Source organism: Leptonychotes weddellii, chromosome 11 (assembly GCF_054177405.1).
Source record: "Leptonychotes weddellii isolate Sample4059 chromosome 11, ASM5417740v2, whole genome shotgun sequence".
NCBI classification, from domain to species: domain Eukaryota; kingdom Metazoa; phylum Chordata; class Mammalia; order Carnivora; family Phocidae; genus Leptonychotes; species Leptonychotes weddellii.
The window spans coordinates 87,945,023-87,966,645 of NC_138379.1; the positions used below are offsets into that span (position 1 = coordinate 87,945,023).

The 21,623-nt window shown below is 47.9% G+C and overlaps 1 protein-coding gene and 1 long non-coding RNA gene across 5 annotated transcripts; one reads left to right on the top strand and one right to left on the bottom strand.

The window, feature by feature from the left end:
- Positions 1-11,509: 11,509 nt before the first annotated feature.
- Positions 11,510-20,045, bottom strand: POU2AF3 (POU class 2 homeobox associating factor 3). 3 transcript variants are annotated; one of them, XM_081799520.1, is made up of 4 exons: positions 19,311-20,045; positions 15,205-15,259; positions 13,587-13,816; positions 11,510-12,180 (listed from the first exon to the last, which is right to left on the bottom strand). In XM_081799520.1, the coding sequence occupies exons 3-4, from the start codon at positions 13,782-13,784 to the stop codon at positions 11,809-11,811; spliced, it is 570 nt and encodes a 189-aa protein (XP_081655646.1). In that variant the 5' UTR covers positions 13,785-13,816; positions 15,205-15,259; positions 19,311-20,045; the 3' UTR covers positions 11,510-11,808. The 3 variants fall into 3 exon arrangements, with proteins under 3 accessions (XP_081655646.1, XP_030890269.2, XP_006739261.3); XM_031034409.2 differs by lacking the exon at positions 19,311-20,045 and having other exon boundaries at positions 13,587-13,765; positions 15,205-15,292; XM_006739198.3 differs by lacking the exon at positions 19,311-20,045 and having other exon boundaries at positions 15,205-15,292.
- LOC145716319 (uncharacterized) lies at positions 16,207-18,178 on the top strand. 2 transcript variants are annotated; one of them, XR_014138933.1, is made up of 2 exons: positions 16,207-17,269; positions 17,413-18,178. It is a non-coding gene; the product is annotated as an uncharacterized LOC145716319 (long non-coding RNA). The 2 variants fall into 2 exon arrangements; XR_014138935.1 differs by having other exon boundaries at positions 16,207-17,255.
- Positions 20,046-21,623: the final 1,578 nt, after the last annotated feature.

Sequence of the window (21,623 nt, forward strand, 5' to 3'; positions counted from 1 at the left end):
CCTCTTAAGGGACTCGCCCGAGATCACTTCTAGGAAACCCAGAGTGAGAACGAGGTGTCACACTGGGATCGAGCCTCCCGTGTTGCAAACCTCAGCCAGGACCCCTGGGACCCTTGCGAAGACGTTCTGGGCCAGTGGAGACCCTGAGCCCGTCCTTTGGCTTCCTAATCATGTGTTTTTCCAAACTGAATTCCTGTTCTCTGGTGATACCAGCTAGATATTTGCATAGTATATCTCTAAGAACAATCTCAGGCCAAAACTCTGACATTTTATGAGAAGTTGACTAATTATATGAGGCACCATTGGTCTGCTGCCATGGAGCAGAGAGGGTAGATTGATGATTTCAGACGGTTGTAAAAATTCTCTGGACAGTTATTGCCAAAAAAGCTCTCAATGGACTGCACGGTGTTTTTATGGAGACATTTTTTGGGAGGGTGGGTCTGGCTTGAAGGAGAGTCTCTAAAGAATAGTCTTCATTGGCCTGGGGTTTTGATTTTGATCAGTTCAGCCTGAAATCAACTTTATTCTCAAACACCCTGGTTGACCAGCCTATAGCTCCAAAGCCCTAATCAGGTACACACAACACAGGGTTGGGTGGGAGAGGGGAGGGTAGTTCTGGTTCATTTGTGGTTCTCCTCTGAGTTTCAGAAAGTGGACTGACCCCTTCAACATGGTAGTCCAGTGGATCATACAAGAATTTTTATTTTTCTCCAGCAAATGTGGGAAAAAGTGTGGCTTCCATAGATGCAACCTTAGCACTGTTTTCTCCCCTTGGCCTTGCACTTGTCCTCAGAAGCACGTGGAAGCTGATGCGATGAGGTAAGTCAGAGAGCAAGAACGGCTGCCTAGTGGACTGCACTGGGCCAAGAGGGGCAGATTTCTGCAGTCAGGCCTCATGGAGGTCCGAGATCTCAGCTTAATCTTCCCTTGCCCAGCTGCCAACCCGGAGAGCCACGTGCAGTCCCCGCACCCCTCTGCAAAAAGACGTCGGGGAGAGAGAGAGAGAGGCAGGGAACGGTGACATGAGTCAGGCCCAGAGCTGGAGACACAGTGGTTTGATTGGTCCTTTTGGAGACATCCAACAGGGGCTCGGGAGCTGGCTGACTCTACGTCCCAACCTTCCACCCCCGACGGGGGGTGCCATCCCCCTGAGCTTCACAGGCTGAAGTAGAAGGAATAGAGGACAAAAAGAATTTCTCAAAGCCTTCCTTTAAGGAAAGGTAGCCCATCAGAAGGTACAAAGTTCCAGTTATAAAAGAAATAAGTCCTGGGGATGCCATGCATAACATGGCGACTCTGGTTAACAATACTCCAGCGCATATTTGGAAAGTTGCCAAGAGAGTAAGTAGATCTTAAAAGTTCTCACCCCAAGAAAAAATTTTTTGGTAACTCTGTGTGCTGTGGATATTAACTAGACTTAGCGTGGTGATCGTTTTGCAATGTATACAAACATTGAATCATTGCCTTGTACACCTGAAACGAATATGTTATACATCAATTGTACCTCAATAAAAAAAGAAATGCAGCAGCTCAGTCCCCACCTCAAACCTATTTAATCAACAATCAGTTTTAACACGATTCCCCCTCAGGTGATTCATATGCTCATTAAAATTTAAGAAAAACAGAAACAAAAGAAAAAGAAAGAAAAAAGTAAAGGTAACCCAGTCTGCCCTTCCCAGTGCAAGCTGCCAAAACACATCAAATCCGTTTGAGTGCACCGCGGTCTCCCCAACCCACGGTGTCAGGGTCCCCTACTGCACGGCCCCTCTTCCTTGCTCAGGTGGTGGCCAGCTGGTTCCTTTCCCTGGAGGAGTCAGTGTGCACCCTGCAGCGAACGCTCCAGCATCCCCATGTCCGTTCTTTCTGTTCAGTCCGTATTTGGGACCCATTCTTGGAATAGACTCCTTACTTTTTTTCTTCTTTCCCACCCTTCCCTCATCCTCTTTCTCTTTCTCTCTCTCCTTTCCTTCCTTCAACTTCCTCTGCCTCCTCGATTTCCTTTTTTTCTAGCTTCTCTGTCCCCAACTTTCCCCCTTTCTAGACACTGATTGTGGCCCCATCCCTGACAGTCTTGCCTCCTTAACAAAACTGTGAGCGCCCTGAGGCTAGGGACCATGTCCCGAAGTTGCACCCCACCTAGCATATGCAGAGACTTTCTAGAAGTATGTGTCAGCCTCCTTCTCAGTGAGGCCGTGTCCTTTCTGGCAAGTGAGGGTGCTGCAGAGACCAAGGCAGGGGCACCCCTTTCCACCACCCCCCCTTCCTGGGCTGCCCTCCTAGGAGGTGGCTCTAGCTGCCACTGGGACGCTTTCCATAGCTGATGGTTGCTTGTCTCTGCCCTGGATGGCTTGTCCTGTCTTCTACAGCCCGGTGCTCTATCTGCAGCTGCTTCTCTCCACTGCATCCTCTTCCAGAAGCAAACGAGCGAGTCTAGAGCTCCCCTTGACTGCATTTCTTTATTTCCAGGATGGCAGCAAGAATTCTTCGTGGCTGCTGGAAAAACTAAACGAGTCGAGCCTTAAGTTTCTGACTCAGCCTGTCTGAAAAAATAACACAAACAAACAACATAAAAAATGAATTTGCTGAGCTCTATCCATAAGATATTATTCCACACAAACATCTATCATTAGCAACATGTTCAGGGCGAAATCTTGGCTTTTCGTCAGTATGGACTGTGACCACAATGCAAGAGATGCATGAGGGCGAGGGCTCAAGAAGTCTCCACAAAAGAGCTTCATTGAAGCCTCAAGGTTAAAGAACTCATGCCAATGGTGCCCTTGGCACGAGCCAGGCACCTGGCTAGCTGTTCTGTGCGCATCCTCCCTGATTCCTCAAACAACTGTAGGAGGCAGGCAAGCGTTCTTGTTATGCCCATTTCACACAGGAGAAGACTGAGGCTTAAGAAAGGGTAAGTAGTTTGGCGAAGCTTACGTGCCTCGGGGTTCAAGCCTGAGATGACTCTGGTGGGTGATCCCATGCTCTTAGCCCCTTTATTATACTACCTCTGAAAGGAAAAACATAGCGTCAAAGTTTAGAAAGTTTTCCGGAAATTGGGCCCCGCAGTGAGGCAATCCAGCTTGGAATGCACTCTCAGACACATAAATCATCACAAGAGGACTATGAGGTCTGCCTTCATTTTGTGTGTGTGCGTCCCTTAGCCCGGCCCTGTTCCCTTCTGCACTCTATTACGGCAGTTTGTGTAGTGGCCACCGGGCAAACGAGCACCTGGGTCCCTTGCCATTCGGAGTGTGGTCAAGAATCCAGAAGGACCAGCATCACCCGGGAGCTCGTTAGAGATGTGGGCGCCCACGCCCCATCCCAGACCTGCCCGATCAGAGCCGCCGCTCTAATGACAGCCCTGGGTGACTCTTGCACACGTGGCAGGGGGACAAGTGCCCAGGCTTGGCTGGTGTGGCCTGAGTAGCTGGATTTTTCTCAAGAGCAGAGAGCAAAGATAACTGACTCACAATTCGGTCCATCCCCTTTTCTATAGGAATGTAACTTTTTATTATTAAAAAATATTTAATCAGTAATGATAGCACTGATAATGAGGACTCACTGGTAAGAACTGGCCAGTTAAAAACACCTCCTTCAAATAGTGAAGTTTAGCCGAAACCAAATACCTGGGCACACTCCAAGTACCTCATCCACTGAGCATCCCCTGTTTCCAGTCTTCGATTTCAGTCACTTCCCTGGAAAGGTCCTTGAGAAGAGCTCAATAAGCATTTAGCCACCTGCATGCACTCAATACGGGAAAGAACAAAGACAGCTAGCTCTTATTAAATACTTCTCCTTGAGTCTGTGGCACTTGTATTTCTATTATTTTTTTTGTTTGTTTGGCACTTCCATTATTGCATCTCTTCTGATTTATTTTATAGAAGAGAATTTCACACAGCATTGTGAGGTTTTGTTGACAGGGCCCTTGTCTTAATTGACTTTCCGCCTGTAGAGTGCCTGGGGCAGTGTCTTACACACAGTAGCAGCACAATAAATGTCTTTGGAATGTGGAAGAGCAACTTCAGGCTCTTCCCAAGAATGCTTCCTAAAGGATTTTTCTTTAGGACATTGAAAATAACAGCTCCATGGCACCATTTGAAACAGCTATACCAGAGCAGTTTCCCCGTAGAGGCCACGGTAATCTGATCAAAGTCTCTGAGTTACTTTTCCATGCTGCACGTTTCCCATTCAGCATTTTGTTGTCAGAGTCAATGATATCCTCATCCTACTGATGGACAATGCTGGACATTGATGAAGAGGGGTCAGCAGTGTGAACTCCCCACTCAGGAGAATCCTGCTCTAGAAGCATCTAGGACCTTCCCTAAGGGGACGAGGACATAAGTTATGGGATTAGACAGATTATGTTTGAATTATGGTCTTCTCACTTATTGACTTGGGCATTTGACTCAAACTCTGGATTTCAGTTTTCTTGTCTATAAATGGAATAGTAATACCCAACGGACTGTTGGTTGATGATGGGGGCCAAATGTCAGGTAGGTGGTCTGGCAGACACAAAATAACTGGGGAGCTCCACCCATAGTGGTGACCCACTGATGTCAGAAGAAACATGATTTGCTCCTAAAGTGCAGAGAAAACATAAAAACCAGATAGGCAAGGAAGTCTTTCCCAAAGGATTGAATATGACCCTTCTTAGACATCTGTGCCCTTGATGATGCTCTCAGAATCCCCATTCCCTGCAAGACAGGTTGGCCCTTGTGTCAGTGTCTTGGAGGATTTGGAAAGATCTTGGAGGATCCGGTCATGCCATGTCACCAGACTTCCTGGGATGATGCCTGGTGTGACCTCCTTGTGATCAAGAAAAATAACATTCCACCAGTTGTCCCCAGGACAAAAACCAGTTTTGAAGAGGTTTTCTGAATGAATAGGTTTTACTCTAGTGATTTGTGTGCTTTGGTCACTGAACTGTAGCCCAGAGAGGTTAAGGTCCTTGTCCAACATTACAGTTGACCAGGAATCAAACCCAGGTCAGTCTGGCTCCAGGGCTCTGAAGTCTGGGCTGTACCGCTTTGTGTGGAGACATTGGCGTCAATGTCTGGGAAGCTGGACTCCTACTCCTCTCCTTTGGGCTGCAGGAAGGGGATGCACCTTTCCCCCGACGGTGGAATGGGAAGGAAGACCGAGGCTCAGGCTCCACGTGGCTGACCAGATCGGAAGGTTCAGTTACATCCTCCGCAGATGGCCTCATCCAGCACATCATGGACTGGCTGAGAGATAGGCTACTCATGGATAGTCTGGCTCTTCAAACCCAGCTCCGAGGGGCAGCTTCTGGGACCGAGAAGCAGTCCCAGGGGCTCTCAGAGGAGAGCCGGGGTCCAGAGCTCCAGGGTTGACATCTGCCACGCCCATCGCTGGAGACCCTCCAACCCTCCAACCCCTGCAGCCGCCCTAGGCCCGGACTCCAGTTCAAGTGCAAATGGAGTCCTGGCTCTGTTTGTCTGTTTCAGGGAAAGGGTGGTGTGCAGTAAGATTTACTGAGATGAGAAGGTGCTCAGGCTGAGAGGGCCCCACACCAGGGGCACAGGGGCTGTCTTCCATGCCCCCCCTGAATGTGCTGCACTGGACATGGAGAGCAGTTTGAGGCTCACCGAGTGGGAGCAGGCTGTGGGTGAAGGAGGAAACATCTCTGTGCCTTACTCAGGCCAAAAAGCATGTAAAATGAAGACACCAAGCGCCGCAGAAAGTAGGCAAGCTCTCTTACCCGCCCGGCTCAGCGCCTCAAGTGGAGATGAGAAGAGAGGGAGAGCAGGCGGGAGGTGATTTTAAGTCTGGCTGTGTGTTCCCAAACATGCAAAGTCCCTTCGCAGCATGAAGAAAGCAGAAGGAACCACACAGAGAGAAAGTCAAAGAATTTCCACGTGATGCCAGTCCTGTGATCCCTCCAGGTCAGAATCCGTAAATAATAATAATGAGCATGGGGAGATGTTTACTATTGTCCAAGACCCATGCTTTTGAGGAATTTTAAAACAATTGTCTTTCAATAAGCTGATGAGGTTGGAAGAGCTACCAAAGGTTTTGTGTTGTGTTTGTCCCTTAAAGTGACCTCAAAAATGAGGCACATGCCCCTTTATCCCTTGCTCCAACCCTTAAACGATCAGCTCTTTTTCAGTAGCACATTGTTGACTTGTAACAAGCGTATGTACAGTAAAGATCTTTGGACTGAGAAAGTTCACTGCCTTCCCTGCTGAAAGATGGCGGTGTCCTTGGACAAGTCACTTTGCTACTCTGGGCTCAATTTCCTTGTCTGTAGGAATGTGGGTTTGATTGGACAAAACCACTGGTTTTCAACCCTGGCTATGCATTAAGATCTTCTGGGGTGGGGGAGTTTAAAAATATACTAATGCTTATTCATAGACACCTCCACACACTAACAATACATAAATGCATGCCTGTAAAAAAAAAAATGAGATCCATCATCTAGTTAGCTTTGTACTAATGTCACCTTCCTGATTTTGATATTATACCATAGTTATTTGAGATGTCAGTCACCACTGAGGGAAGCTGGATAAAGGCTAGACACTATTTTTGTAATTTCCTGTAATTTCAAAATAAAGAGTTTAAAAAAAAATCCTAATGCCCAGATCACCCCAGAGATTGTGATTCACTGGTGTGGGACTTGGACGTCAGCATTTTTCCAACCTCCTCAGGTGACTGTAATGTGCCGCCAGGGTTGAGAACGACGGAACTGGGTGATCTCTGGGTCCCTTTCCAGCCCTAAAATATTATCAGCCAAAATAATCTCGACCCCTATTGAAACTATTTAAATGTTCAACTTGTAGGAGTAATTTTTTTTTAAGTGTATTACTTGCTATGTAAAAAGTTTCTTTTATTTGTCCTAAAGTTACCCCTTATTTGAGGGACCCGAGATCTTGCCTTTTTTACTTTCAAGCATCGCTCTCCTCTGGCTGTGTCTTGGAGTGGCCGCGTCGCTCCTGATGCCCTTCCCGCGATCCCTGCCCCGGGTGGGGCCACCATCACTGGCTGTAGACCACTTCGGTTTGCCCTGGACCACACGTCCCTTCCAATGGGTGCCACCAGCACTGCTCAGTTCTTGGCAGAGAAGGGCAAATGCTTCCCTCTGAAGTGCCTTCACTTTATTCTCCGTCCTTCCGCCCAAAGCTCTATGGGGAACCAGATGTTTCCAAACAGCTGGGGTTACCCATAGAATTATAATGTGGTAGGGGGAATATCCAACAATGCAGAATGGGACTGTGCTCTCACAGTCTGAAAGAAAAGGGCCCCCAGATTGGACCTCTCACGGGGAGCCCAGTTGAGGATGCTCCCCAATTCTTAGTCCTCTGATGGGTCCTCCTTTCAGAGAATGCCTCCTTCTTTGTACAACCACGGTGAAATTCTAGCTCCCCTTTAGGGTGACTATCACGTTCCCACAAACTGATCTCTCCCTTGGATTCATCGCTCCCTCTCATCAGGGCAATGTGAGGACTTGGGTAACCACAGCAATGCTCTGCTTGAAATCTGGCTTATTCAACCTAGAATTGCACAGTAGGGATGGGAGGTGGTGGCTTCAGAGCTGGGACACTCCAGGTCCCGTCCTGACGGGTTAAGGGCAGATGTCTCCTCTTTCCTCCCGATTATCCAGGTGACAATGAATGGTGCTTTCTCTCTCTCTCTCTCTCTCTCACACACATACACACACACGTTTCCACATTTCCCAAGAACCAACAGCATGTTCTCTAGCCATATTAAGCAAGAAAAACTATTTTCTGAGTGGATGCTGATTCCTGCCCTCAACGAGTTTGATGCTTTCTTATTACACAGAGCTGCGCCCTCAGATTTTTTCATCCTCCAGCCCCTACATCTTGCCCAGAGACAAGATATGGGGCCATTTAAGCTACCTTTTAAAGCACAAATTCACATGGCTCTGAATGGCCCACTCTCTGGCCACAGTACAGTCCAGCTCCCAAGACCTAGAGCCACCACGCAGACCAATCTCACGTAGGCAGGTCATCTCCACACCTTCATCTGTAAGAGGCAGGGAGACAGTCTAAGAGTTAATTACTTTTCTGAGCAGCCCTGCGAGGGGCTGTGCTGTGGGTTACTTAGGGTTTGAGGATTTGGAAATGATGGTTAGTCCACATTTACTTTAAACTATATTATTCACAATTTTCATTGGCTTTGATTCTCGACTGAATAATGATTTTTTAAAAGATTTTATTTATTTCTTTGAGAGAGAGAGAGAGCACAAGCCAGGGGAGAGGCAGAGGGAGAAGCAGGCTCCCTGCTGAGCAGGGAGCCCGACATGGGACTCGATCCCAGGACCCTGAGATCATGACGCTTAACCAACTGATCCACCCAGGCGTTCCTGAATAATGATTTTTAAAAAACGTTTTCTATCAAAAGGTAGCACCCCCTTCCCTCCCTCTTTACCCCCCCACCCAGGTCCATCGCAGGTCCTTGCTCCCTGATGTCCACTTGCGGCTCAGGCCAGCAGCCAGGATGCCACTGCTTGAGGTCATCATTTCCAGATGTTTACTACCTTCAACTTTGTCTCATTTCTCAGGCTCTAAGGGTTGACCCCCTAATTTAAATTTCCCAAGAATTTGAAAAATTAGTCCATGTCCATCGTAACTGAAGTTCTTCCAGTTTTAAATTTTGAAATCACATCTCCTTTTACCCTTTGACTGCATCTCGAAGGTACTGAATCTGTCGTGCACATAGTAAGTGTTTAATTAATATTTTGTTTTTTGGGGATGCCTGGGTGGCTCAGTTGGTTGAGTGTCTGCCTTGGACTTGGGTCATGATCCCAGGATCCTGGGACTGAGCCCCGCATCGGGCTCCCTGCTCAGCGGGGAGCCTGCTTCTCCCTCTGCCTCTGCCTGTCGTTCCCCCTGCTTGTGCTCTCCCTCTGACAAATAAATACATAAAATTTAAAAAAATATTTTGTTTTATTAATCCAGTGGTTCTGAATAACAAAATTATTCATTCATTGAAACTCCCATTTATAATTTTATTAAATACCTCTGAGGTATGAGGAGATGGGTACAGATGTGCATGCAAAAGATCCAATTCCAAATAGATAATTCCTCCAGGTATAATGCATGGGAAGTATACTAATGGCCGTGGGATGTTCAAACCACCTGAGCTGGAGAACTCAACCTGGTTACAGGGTGTGTGACCTTGGGTAGGTTATTCCAGCTCTCCAAGCTGCACTTTCATTGTTGATAAAAAAAAAAAAACCAACAAGGACAGTAATAGTATCTCTCTTGTGTTGTTGTTTGAGGATTAAATGAGATAAATGCCCGCAGCCCTGGGCCATGGGAAGAGCTTAGTCCATATAAGCTGTTATTGCACTGCTAGATCCTAGAGTGGAACGATTCAGACGTGGAATATGTGAGTGCTTTTCCCGTGTAGACAGAGGAACTTCTCTCTCAGAATCAACTTAGGTCCGTTTGAAAAATGCAGGTGCCTGGCTCCTAGGGCAGACTTACTGAATCATGCTTTCTGACAGCGAGGCACGGGTGTCCGGATTTCCTGCAGCTTCCCGGCTGTATGCTGATGAGAGGCCCTCCGGCTTGTCCCCAGTGCCATGGGCAGATGTTCTCTCTGGGGCTGTAGGGCTCCCGAGCTGCTCTGTGTGAGCTGCAGCGCTTGAGACACCGGGTGCTCAGTGTTCATTCACTTCCTCGTGTGCCGGGCCCAATATCTGTCGGCCCCAATATCTGGAAAGATCTTAAAACATCGTGAGCTCTGTTAGCCCATGTGTCACATTCTTTTTCTGAATCTTTTTCCAAACTAGATTTAGGCAAACACTAAGGGACATACGAAGCAAGAACAAGAGGCGAGGAGCAAGCGCTCTGTTAGAGTGCAAGAGATCTGATTAGGAAGGCAGAGGATAGAAATGGAGAATGAAAAAAAAAAAAAAAGAAAGAAAGAAGAATGGCAACAGGAAAAGGATATTTTTGTATCAACCCCTGGTCATCTCTGGGTTATCTGCTCTTTGCCCCGTGGGGACAGCTGGGGTGGGGTGGGGTGCATGGCATGCAGGGGCTTCCGTCTGGCCGAACAGGTATTTGTCGGCGAGAGGTCAGTTTCAATTTAGTTGGAAACTATTAAAAATTTAGTTTTATTGGCATCTCAGAAAGGCAGTGATTATTCTATTTCCCTGGCACCGCTATCCCATGAGGCAGGTTGCAACTTGTTCTGTTTACCCGAGCCTTAGTGGAGTCCCCAGGGAGGTGACAATTAGGCATGTCATTTTGAAAGCCTATCTGCTTCCTGATAGAACAAGGCCCACTGAGGTGGGTGGTTTGTCAGCTTCTCTCCCTCGGTCCCCAGAGTGGGGACCTCAGCTCTTGTGCTTGGCACCTTCATATCTGTGGACAATCGGCCCTTCTGGGGAGCTCTGACTAGCTGTGTGGGGGACACACCCGTATTTGTAGGAGGAAGTCAGAGTTTAATGGGGGATGATTTCACAGGTTCCAGAGCAGTCTTCCACAGATGATGGCCCAAACTTTTCACCACCAGGGAGTGAGTACAAAGCACAGCTTCTTCAGACCCAAGCCCGGGTACTTACTGACTGGGTAACATCGGGCAGGTGACTTGACTTCTCTGAGTCTCAGACTCCTGATTTTGTCATCAACATTGTTGTGGAGATTGAGTGAGAGGAGAGAGGGGTGAGAAAAGCCGAAGGCAATTCTGGCGCACGGGGAGGGCTCGGAAAATGGTAGCCGTGGCCAGGACCAATGGTACCAATATTACCATTGTGCAGAACCTTGGGACATGGAAAATGCCCCCCGGACTGCGGGACTCAGTGCAGGGATTAGGTCCTGTGTTTTAATGCCCTCGGCAAACAGGGTTGGACAGTAGAGTTGGGCATAGGCAGCTTAAGTTAACTCCTCTTCCCCTGAAGGATGGCTGGGCTTGTTCAAATAGATTAATCAGAGGCAGTAAACTCTGAAATTCAGTCATAAACAACATGGTCAATTGTCTCAACCAATCTGTAAAAAACGAGTGATGCAAATGCATGTTTAAGGACTGCCCGCAGAAATTCGGAAATCTAAGGTAACAACGAATTCCAAACCTTCTGGTCCACCAACAGCATGGCGGCTCTCAAGAGAAAAAAAGATCAAGTATTTGCCCAGAAGGTTTACAAAACAACACTTTGGACATGAAAAAGAATGATCCATGGGTTAATATTGCTGTAGGCAAGATGTGCCTTTTGGTCATACTAACGTTTCGTTGACTGTTAGATATGAGAAGCTAATGATTCATAAATGTCTTTCTCTGAGGTGGCTCCAAGATGTACACCCTCATCTGGAGGTGAGGCTGCCCCTCCTTTTCAGCCATCAGAGCTGTGTCTACCCTCCATCCCTGTGGGAGCCAAGGCATCTTGCCAAATTAAGATAATTTAAAATTCATGGATAAATGAGATTAAACTGTTGAAAAGTAATTGGTGATCTCCAGAATTAATTGGTGTTATTCAAAGCAACTGGAAACTATCATCAGAAAATTAAAAAACAAAAATAAGCCAACGTTTAATAATACAAAATTTATTAGTTAAAAAAATTAGAATTTGTTCCTTACATAGAAAAGTAAAACAACTGAACATTCCCTACGACAGTTTTAACTGTGAGCATACAAAGTAGGAGTGGCACAATGACCAGGTCTGAGGACTTCATATTAATGCCTAAGCGAGCATCAGAACATCGGAAATTCGACACAGGAACCGGGCTTTGTGATGTTTTGTTAACAGGCTGCATATTTCGAGTTGTCATTTGGTGTGGCCGAAAGACAGAGATATTCACGCCATGTTCCAAATTAATGTAATTGCCATTAACTATAGCAGATGTCCCAGTCTGTTCCCCTCTTATAGAACTCGCTGGCCGTGGCGGCTGAGGGGGCAAAGTTCACATAGTCTGTGCCCGGATAGGAGAAATACTCCGCTGCTCTGAGGGTGTCCAAGTGTTCTTCCTCACACGATGCACAGTAGCAGACTGAGGTGCTGGCTGAGGAGAAGCAGTCGTACTGGGTGTATGAGGGCAAGTGCGAGTAGGAGTAGTCTTCTGAGGGATGGCCACAGTTTCTGGTGTCCAGAGAAGGGGGAGAATTGTAACTCTCCGGAGCACACGAAGGTAGCTGAGCCAGCGAGTAACTGTAGTCTAAGGAACCCGACAGAGTGGAGGAATCCGAAGGCGATCCTGGGGTCTAGAGAAAACCGAGGAACAAAGAGCTTGATCATTTAGACAGGATTAAAAAAGCTGAGTAGAGAGGATTTATTAACTCAGAGTAAGAACATTGGGGGGAGGGGGGGAATACAACACAACAAAACACCCAGCCCAACTCAGGTCTGCAGAAGTAATTTTATTAGCTGATTGCATGATTTCAGGACACCTTATTCTATATTTGCCTTTTTCTTCCCCAACAATAAATCGCCTTGCTTCGCTGGCTTCCTTTGTTATAACCATATTTTAGAGGATGCTTTGTTCTTAAACCACAAAATCCCATTGTTCTTCAAATCACCTGCACGTCAGATCTTGCTGTGGCCACAACATGAGCCGCAGGTGGCATGTGGCTGTTCCTCCACACCTTGACCGTGGAGAACAAAGTGAACCATACACAGGTACAACTGGGGTCTTCAGTGAGCCGGTGTCTGGGAGACTCCAAGACGTGCAACTACTCTTACAGTCACTGAAGTCTTGTCCCCAGAGGAGAAAGGTACCTTCTGCTTTCTTTAAGCAGGCCTACAATGATTACTGAGAAAGCCTTCTTTGGAAGCCAGAAGGGAGCTTGATAACTGGGGTCCGGTGTGCATATTCTGTGGAGTGAATTTCCTATACTCTGAAAATTTAGTCTGACACCTACACAGACTTTTTGACAAACCAAAAGAAAAAAGTATGTACATTAAAAAAAAACCACACACACACAACTTACTTTTTACAGTTTAAAAAACTATATGAGTATCTAAAAAACATCGCAAACAACCTGTGTCTACTAATGGAAATCTTACTCCATTTTAAATGATACCGTATTTGCAAACATGTGAGGGTCATCAAGAATAGAGAATCCAGATTCTCTGAAGTATGAGGGCTTCTTCTTTACCAGCCGTCTCAGACCCAAATGAGTTCTTGTGCCTACACCAGACCCAAACAACTGGTTAGTGGGGCCAGTTCAGGGCCAAAATGAAACAAAAACCCCTTATCGGAATGACAGTTTGGTACTGCATAGACACAGCCTAATGCCATTTTCCAGAACTCAAAAATCCAAGGACCACTGTTTAAATCAATCATTTTCAATTCACAACTGTCTTCATTCCAGTTTAAAAACATTAAATGAATATTGCCGGGAAACCTCTTTTTATTGCCATACACTGCTTTACTTGGGCGTAGCTGCCTTGGGAAATCATAATCACGTGTGTACCCAAAGGTTTGCCCCCCACGTGTGGTTACTCTGACGCCCACTGAGTTTTAAATGGCTCTCTGCTGTTTCCTGGATGACTTCCTGGTTGATAGTGTGTGTGTGATTTCTCAGGAGATGGTGCAAACCTTCTTACAAAGCATTACTACCCCAGAGTAGGCAACAATCAGGTTTTGTAAAGAACTGAGATAAATTACCAGGCTCTGGTTAAAGCAGAAAGGGGCAGCTTGGAAGCTGTCAGGGAAATAGTGTGGAGTGCTCTGCGTGGAACTGAGCGAAGGGTCCAGGTGTGTCTCTGTCTGAAGGTAGGAATCAAAGACCTGGTCGAGGCAGCTTGTATTTTCTTCACAAGAAACACAACTGGAAAATTCTCGGGCTTGAAAATAATTGGACATGGAAGAAACCTGTTCAGACTCAAAATACAGCCCTAGAAGAGAAAGGGAAAAAGACAGACTTCTTGTTTGTTTGTTTAAAAATTGCACTTACGACTTTGAATGGAATTCTGTATTCTGAATATTTTACCATGTCTAGGGGAGAAGGGGGGTTTAAGAAGTTCTAGAAAAGCAAACAGGCAGGCAATTTGGGTGTTTTTCGTTGCCCTAGTGAACTCGAGTCCCAGTGGATCGAATCTGATTAATAATGTGGAAAGTGGCTGTAAATATGGCCAGGGCACAAATAAAAGAATGACAATTCAACCTGTGTCCAACTATCACAGTCAAATAATGGCTCAAGGCTCTACTTTCTTGGACTATAAGGCATCAACATCCCATCTGCGGTTCAAGTAAACCTCGCCTCTCAGAAGTAACGTACAACACTATGTGAAGCTTTAGGAAAACTTCTAAGGCCGTGGGAAACAAGTCTCTTGATTTAGGCTTATTGCTTTCCTAAACTTTTCATGCTCACTCAGTAACTTAAATTTTGAGGAGCAATACAGAGAGCAACACAAATGATAAAAATAGAAACCAAGAATGTAAAGTGCATCAGTGGTACTTGCTATAAATTACAAAAAGCAAAAATGTTTCCTTAGGAAACATGTTCACATGCTAACGGAATTAAAGTAAGTTGTTAGCTACCAACCAAGCATAATTCTGAAAACACGACTCCTCTTCCGTTTTGTTATTAATAGGCTCAATTTCTGACCGCTAGCCTTAAATGCTCAGAGAAGACAGGTTTAGAGTGTATCTATCAGAGGACAATAGAACCCTGGATTTTTTGAAGTCTCAAGGCTCCTTAAGGTTAAATGAAAGAGCTACCATAAGCACAGTTTCCCTTGTATGTGAGCTCCGGAAACACCTAGCTGCTGGCTGGCACAGATAGTAAGTTATTCGAACTGGGCTGAGAAAACTTGCAGTTGCTTGAGTGGCTCCCTGGGGAGAGAGAGGAAGGGGAGGGAAGCCCCTGTCGGTGGCTAGACATTAAATCAACAATAGCAAAAGCATTATTCGAGAACCCGAGGGTGTCCTGTAGTCCATCTAACAGTACATTAAAAAGGAGAGCACGTTTCTGAAAGCAATTCTGATCTGTTAGCCAAGTTTAGTGACTTGGCGATGAGGAACCGGAATAAATGTGAAGAACCAACTCTCGGGACAGAATAGGAAGCAGCAAATAGACGTCTCAGAAAAGAAGGACAAAAATGCGCCCTTGTTACCTTGCTGGGCTTGCATCTGGAGTCGCTATGCCTGGTTCACTTTCTGATTGGTTGGATTCCAATTAAATGGTGGTGTCTATCTTAACCCCCGAATCAAGCACTGAGAGACTTTCGAGGTGGACCTTTGAAAGAGGTTTTGAGGGAACCGGGACGTTGGTTGTACTGACCTGCAGAAGATGGTGGGACTGGGTCTGAAAGGTGGACGCCGCTGTCCCCAGGCAGCTGCCAAAGCAAGAACATGACCACAGAGCTCATGAACTCAAAGTGCTTCCCGGGGAAAGCGAAGCCATTTTCACATGAACTTTGGTGCCTTCTGCTCTAAGGTAAGCCAGATTCTTTCTTCTAAAAAAAGGTGGCTGTCGTTACATACACCCAATGTTCTATTTTATTTTGATTCAGTTTTTATGTTTGTTTGGGTTTTTTTCCCCCCCAGTATCAGATTTTCCCACTTAAATTTTAAATTTAAATTTAGATAAAAAATGAATGTAAACGATTTGTATATTACAGAGAAATGGAATAGTTTGAGAATACCCAGTAAACAGCTTTTCTATTAAACAATTTAATTGAAAATTAATAAGAGCTAAACTTATTTAATCCCAACCCTCTGTGACTTAGTCTATCATTTTCTTCAAAATTTTGATATTCTCTCTGGCTGCTTAGCCTTAGGAATTTGTTCTCCCAAAAGGACACAATTCCTAACTTTGCTAATCCTGGGTGGCTGAAAATAGTTACATGAATAGTTACATGAAATATTACAACAGAAAATATCTTCTTAAAACTGCAGTCAGTGAGCCGAAGCCTCTCTACATTCTAGGTAATACTCGGAAGTAGTTCGACTCTTTGTGTGAGTTGCTTTTTTCCCTACTCTGAATACCTGAGATTTAGGGAAATTTATGAGATTATCCCTTTGAACTGTTTAAAGTAAAGCAGCCTGTATCTTCCAATTGAACTGATAATTGTACTGAGTAATTTCGGATTTTTTTTTAAGGTTTCAGATGGTGCCTTTAAAGTTTAAAGGGACCAGCACTGCTCTGTGATCCATGCCGGGAAGCCAAGCTCGCCACACCTCTCTTGGATCACAGCCTATACTTCACTCCCATACAGCGCACTGCTGCGGGCAGGGGTGGGGGTGGCGGGGCGGGGCGGGGGGGCTTCCCTGTCAACCGCTGCTGAAACAGGCCATGGTGGTAAGTCTGAAAATGATCCATGCCGTAATGTCATGAACCAGGAAGCTAGAATCCTTCACCAGCTCTTTATGCAAATATTTGGCTGCAGCTTGAGCTGAAGGACTTGGAAGGAGTGGGTTTTTAAAAAATCTGCTTCATGGCAGAGCTCCCATTAACCCCACTGCTCCCCGGGGAATGGTCTATTTGTCTGCCTACCCACATTATCTCCCTCAGGTATGTTTACAGTCTCCTGCTCGATATTATCTCTCTAGTCATGGGTTCACTTTCTACTTCGCTCCAAGAATACAAAGAAAGGCACCTTTCTCTTAGGTTTCAAAAGGGCACAAAAATCCACAATCTACAATTTATAAAAGCACATCAAGGCTGTTTAAAAAAAATTAATGGTTAAAAAGGGTAAAGTATATCTTTTCATAAATATGAACTCAAGTTTCCCTTTCTCCTAAAGGTAAAAGAATTGTGTGTGTGTGTGTGTGTGTGTGTGTGTGTGTGTGTAGGGTTGTTTGCAAACTGATCTGGCTGAAATAAGTTTTTTTGATCAAATTTAAAAATCTGGCATGCACACATTTCTCCTGGCACTATCACCTGACATTTGCCTCGATCTATAACTTCCATTCATGATTGCCTTCTTAAGATTTCAAATGGTGGGTACTACTCTATATAACAAATTAAGATAAATACCTTCCTGCTTTGTATATTTGATAGAATTAACTCTCTCCTTGCCTTGAGGCTTCCCAGAGGCGTCCTTTGACCATTGAGCGAATTGGAGATCATCTCCGCTAAACCAAAGGGTCTCTACCAAGAAGCAGGCATACACTGTCCCCTGACAGCCGCCATCCTTGCCTGCTAAGTACACCCTCACGGCTTTCCAAGAATTCCAGATCCTTCCGATGGTTCTGAGTGAGGGGCTTTACATCTGGCTCTCATGATTAAATCATCTGTGTGTTACTTCTCTGTGCCTGTGAGGGCTCGGGCTGATATAATCTTCCAGGAAGCCAAGAAGAGCAGGCCTTGCTCTTGCATGTCCCTGCAAGGTGTTGGTTCAGAAGTACTGCTTTATTATTTCTTGGGGGTGTTGGTGGTGGGGGGGTTAGAATTCAGAAAAACTTAGATAAATCACATAGCTCCAGCAAACGGATACTGGTCAGATACACAAGTGAAATGTTTTACCCTTTGCTTTCATTCCCGCAGTTAGCTAACGGGAACAGTGGCCAAATCAACCTGTAAGAGGCCAACAGCCATAAAATCATCATGCCCAAATGGGACTTCTCCAGGTACACTGAAGCAGAATTCTACCATGTACCAAAGCTCCTTAATGAAAGATTATACTTTGTTGGGAACATCCTGCTGATTTTTTTTTTTTTCCATCGGAGGCATTTCCCAGTTCCCTTGTTCCTGGTTTTATTAATTTTATAACCATCTCTGAACTGAAAGAATTGACAGTTGAGATTACCAGACTTCTGCTCAGCAGTTGGATCTGCAGAAGGATGAATTTAGGGAGCCAATAGGTGGGAATGTTTTTGTTGTTGTTGTTGTTGTTTTTTACATGAAGAGTAAGAAGACCTTGGCCCTGTTTTTAGCTCTGCCTTTAGTAACTGTAAGACTTTGAACTTTAGCTGGAATAGAAGCATGCAGATTCTGATCTATTTACCTCACTTGGTTGTTATAAGAACTAAATGAAATAATGAGTGTGTAAAAGTGCTATCTTTTAACCACTGTACAAACCCTCTGCAAATGGAAGGAAGCTTTATGTGTTAGCTAACATTCTGTACATGGAGGTACGAACTTTTCCCATGAATGTAAAATTTGTGCTGTACGGGCTGAATCACAGCAAGCTTACACCTGAACTTGAAACTCTGAGCAAAGGGAGCCAATGGACGTTACTGGGTAGCTGGCTTTCAGTTCTTGGTTGTAGTTTTATTTCAGTTGCTTTTCATAAATAATGATAATGACAGCTGTCATTTATTGAGCACTTGCTAAATGGAAAGCACTCTTCTAAGTGCTTTATATGCCATAACTCATTTAACCCCCATAAAATCCTACTGTCTCCAGCTTAAAGATGCGGACACAGGGGATGAGCCCGAGTAGTTGCTCCAGGATCTGCACGTACCACAGAGGAGCTCAGATCTGAACCCAGTCCACTGGTTCTAGAACCTGTGCTCATCTCTCCTACAACATTTGCCTCTTCCCACAAAGGCCCATTTCGGGAAGTCGTGCATTGCACACCAACAGGACCAAGCTCAAAAACCATTGTGGGGAGGATGCCAATAAGCTGGAGACAGGACCAATCCTAACACTGGCAATATGGGCTCATCTGTCCTAGCCCACATCCACACAAGCAACCCACAGGCAATTGTACGATCAAGGGCTTTCAGCAATGAAATTACCCTCTGTGGGAGGAGAACCCCACCTAGTTTATTTGGTTCTGCTGCTGCCCTGAACACTCTTGGCAGTCCTATCTGCTTTAGAAAGTGGCAGGGTACCCTTATGACTGCCCACATCACCTCCTGATAACTGGGAACTGCTTAAGGCTTCATATGAAGGAGGTGGTTCTAAACCCTGAGCTCTCTCTTCTGCAGTCACATGGCCCATTTCTGCTGGGAACTTTCTATGCCTGGTGATTGGCAGATAAATGACCTCAGAGGCTGGGTTTCATAAGAATGAGAAGCAGGGGGCATTTCCACAGAGATTCTCTCCTTGAAGGGCTCGCTAAAATGAAATGAGTTTCTGGGAGAGATTTTCTTTGCTCATGTGAGGGCACACACACTGTCTTCTTACCGGAACAACAACCTGCTTACCTGCTGGTTGCTCCTCTCCCTGCACCAGGCCAGCAAGCCCTTTATACTCAACTATGATCAGTGAGGGATGAGCTCCCCCCAAATCCTGAGCCCCACCCAAGCTCTAGCTGTCCTTTGTGGCTTCCTGTGGTGAGCTGGGAAGACGCGGGGCACAAAAGTTATAAAGACAGCTGAGGATGGCCAGGTCTGGGGACGGTGACTGAGCTTGGCGTGGCCTCCTACACCTTTCCAGGCGCAGGGTTAAATGAGGCTGAAGGCAAGGCGGGGAGTAAGGGAAGGGGTGATGCTTACGGTTCCCCGCGAGGCTGCCTGGTGTGCTCTTCTCTGCTGAAGCAGCTCCTTCACTGTTATCTTCACCCGGACACCTTGATACACCTTCGGTTTCTCTGGGAAAAGGCAATCCAGTCAGTGGTCAAGTGGGAAGTTTGGATGTCAGACTGGTATGTGGGGGGTCCTCATTACAGGCTATGAGGCTGGAGGCCAGGTTTCTAAGTTTGAAGAATGCAAAGAGGAACCCCAAATTTCTCCAACTTGAAAGGATGAGGAGAAGCTGGGCAGGTTTCAGGGCCCTAGTGGGAACAGAACCTATGGAAATCCGTGGGGACACCCATCCCAGGCTGGGCCCTATCCCTAGACCAATAGCACACAGGTTTTTCCGCTCAGGAATGTGGAGAGCAGCCTAAGGAAACTCACCACCTTGGCTAAACTAGGGGAACCTCGGGCTCTGGGCCCAGCCTTCCGCCTGGGAGAGGGTATTATGGGCCTGGGAGGCGTCCAGGGCCAAAGCAGGGGTGCCTTCTCTGATCTGGAGCAGCTGACTTAGGCCACCCCACCGTGATGCTCCCACCCGTGTGGAAACTCTGAGCCCTTATCTTCTCCAGCAGGCCAAGCTCAGCTTCTGGGGAGGCTCTAACCTCTACGTGCCCTTGGTCTGGACTTCAGCCCCGGGACAAGCGGCGGGCAGGGGTGGGGTGTGGGGGTTGGAGAGCTCTGTCCTCCGGCCGCTGAGGGACTTGCTAGCCCGACCACAGGAAAGGGACCAGGCCCAGGGCACTCCCTCCCTCCCGAATTTTTCTTCTGCCCTGTCTCGCTCGCCCCCTTTCTCCGCCTTTCCCGCTCTCCATCTTTCCCTCCTCCCTCCTTCGGCCCCCGCTCCTGCTCGCCCTTCTTCCCGTCGCTCCCCACCCCTTCCCTTTCGGGTGCAGGCGTCTCTCGGCGGCTCACGGAGCCTCGGGCCACGCCGAGCGGGGCTCCCGGGGACCGTGCAGCCGGCGGGGAAGCCGCCCTCGGGGCTGGCGGGGCCCGGCCGGACTGCCCGGCTCGCGGGGAGGCCGAGCGGCGCCCAGGGTCGGCGGGGAGGGAGTCCGGGCGCGCCGGGAGCGGGACGGCCGCGGCCCCGGGCCGGCCGGGCGGAGCCGCAGTGAGTAGGGGAGACTTTGCGGGCTGTTGGGCCACGCGGGGCCCGGCCGGGCGGGCGAGCTTCCGCGATCGGGGGTGGCCGCGGGAGCACCGGCCACTCCGGCCCTGACCTCGACCCTGGAGTGAGCGCCGCGGCGATCGCGTGGGGAGGGGCCGGGCCCCGCGGCTCGGGGCGGCCGCGCGGACGGCCGGGCGCCTGGCGACAGTGCGGGGCCGCCAGCGCCGCGCCTGGTCACTGCGGAGACCGCAGCCGACCGCAGGGGGCCCGCGCGCCGGGTCCGGGGAGCTAGGGGTCTCCCCGGAAAGGAGGCTGCGCTGTTCGCCGCCCAGACCCGGGGAACCCCGCGCGTGGCCCGCAAGGCCTGGGCTCCGCGCTCTCGCGGCGGTCCAGTCTCGCCCACCCGCGCTCCCCGAGCGGCTCGCAGCTCGGTGGGCCGCGGGTGCAGCCCCGGGGCCGCAGAGGGGCTGCCACCGCCCACCCCTGTGCGGCCGGCGGCGCGCACGGCTCGCGTCCCGCTCCCCGTGAGCCTCTAGCTCCCCCCGCCGCCGCTTCTGGGCACGCAGAGTCCGCGCCGCGAAGTCCCAGGGTCACAGCCGTGGCCGAGTGGAAGGGCGGGTGGGGGATCGGGGTACGCGGACGTCCACAGCGGCCAAGCCGGCCTCTGGGCCTCTGCCCTGGGGAGCAGGCGCCGAGTGGGGAGCGGCCACAGTGTGGCCCGTGCCCTCGCGGGATCCCCGGCTCATACTTGCATGCCCTGACTTTGTGCCTCTCTGTTCTCTGCAGGCAAAGCTGTGGGAAAACGCCCGGATCGCAAGGCCCCTGGCTCGCGTGACCCGACCCCAGAAGCAGCCCAGTTACCCGACATGGTGGTCAGCAGCAGCTGGGGCGCTGGCTGGATGCTGCAGCTCCAGGGACTCGGCGCCTCACAGGCCTCCTGTGCAGGGAGAGAAGCAGAGATGCAACATTTTTAAAGTTTCACAAAGCATCCAGCTGCACCCAGGTTCCTGGAGCAGGAGACAAACAGAATTAATGTTTTATACCTTCGGGTATAGGTTTGAGTTTTTTCCCCCTCATGCCAAGTATTTAAAACCTCTAGAAACCCATGATTTGACAATCAATGATTGCGCGATACTTTCAATTTGAATATTCAAAGGCTTAACAAAATGGACTATCTTCTGCAGAAA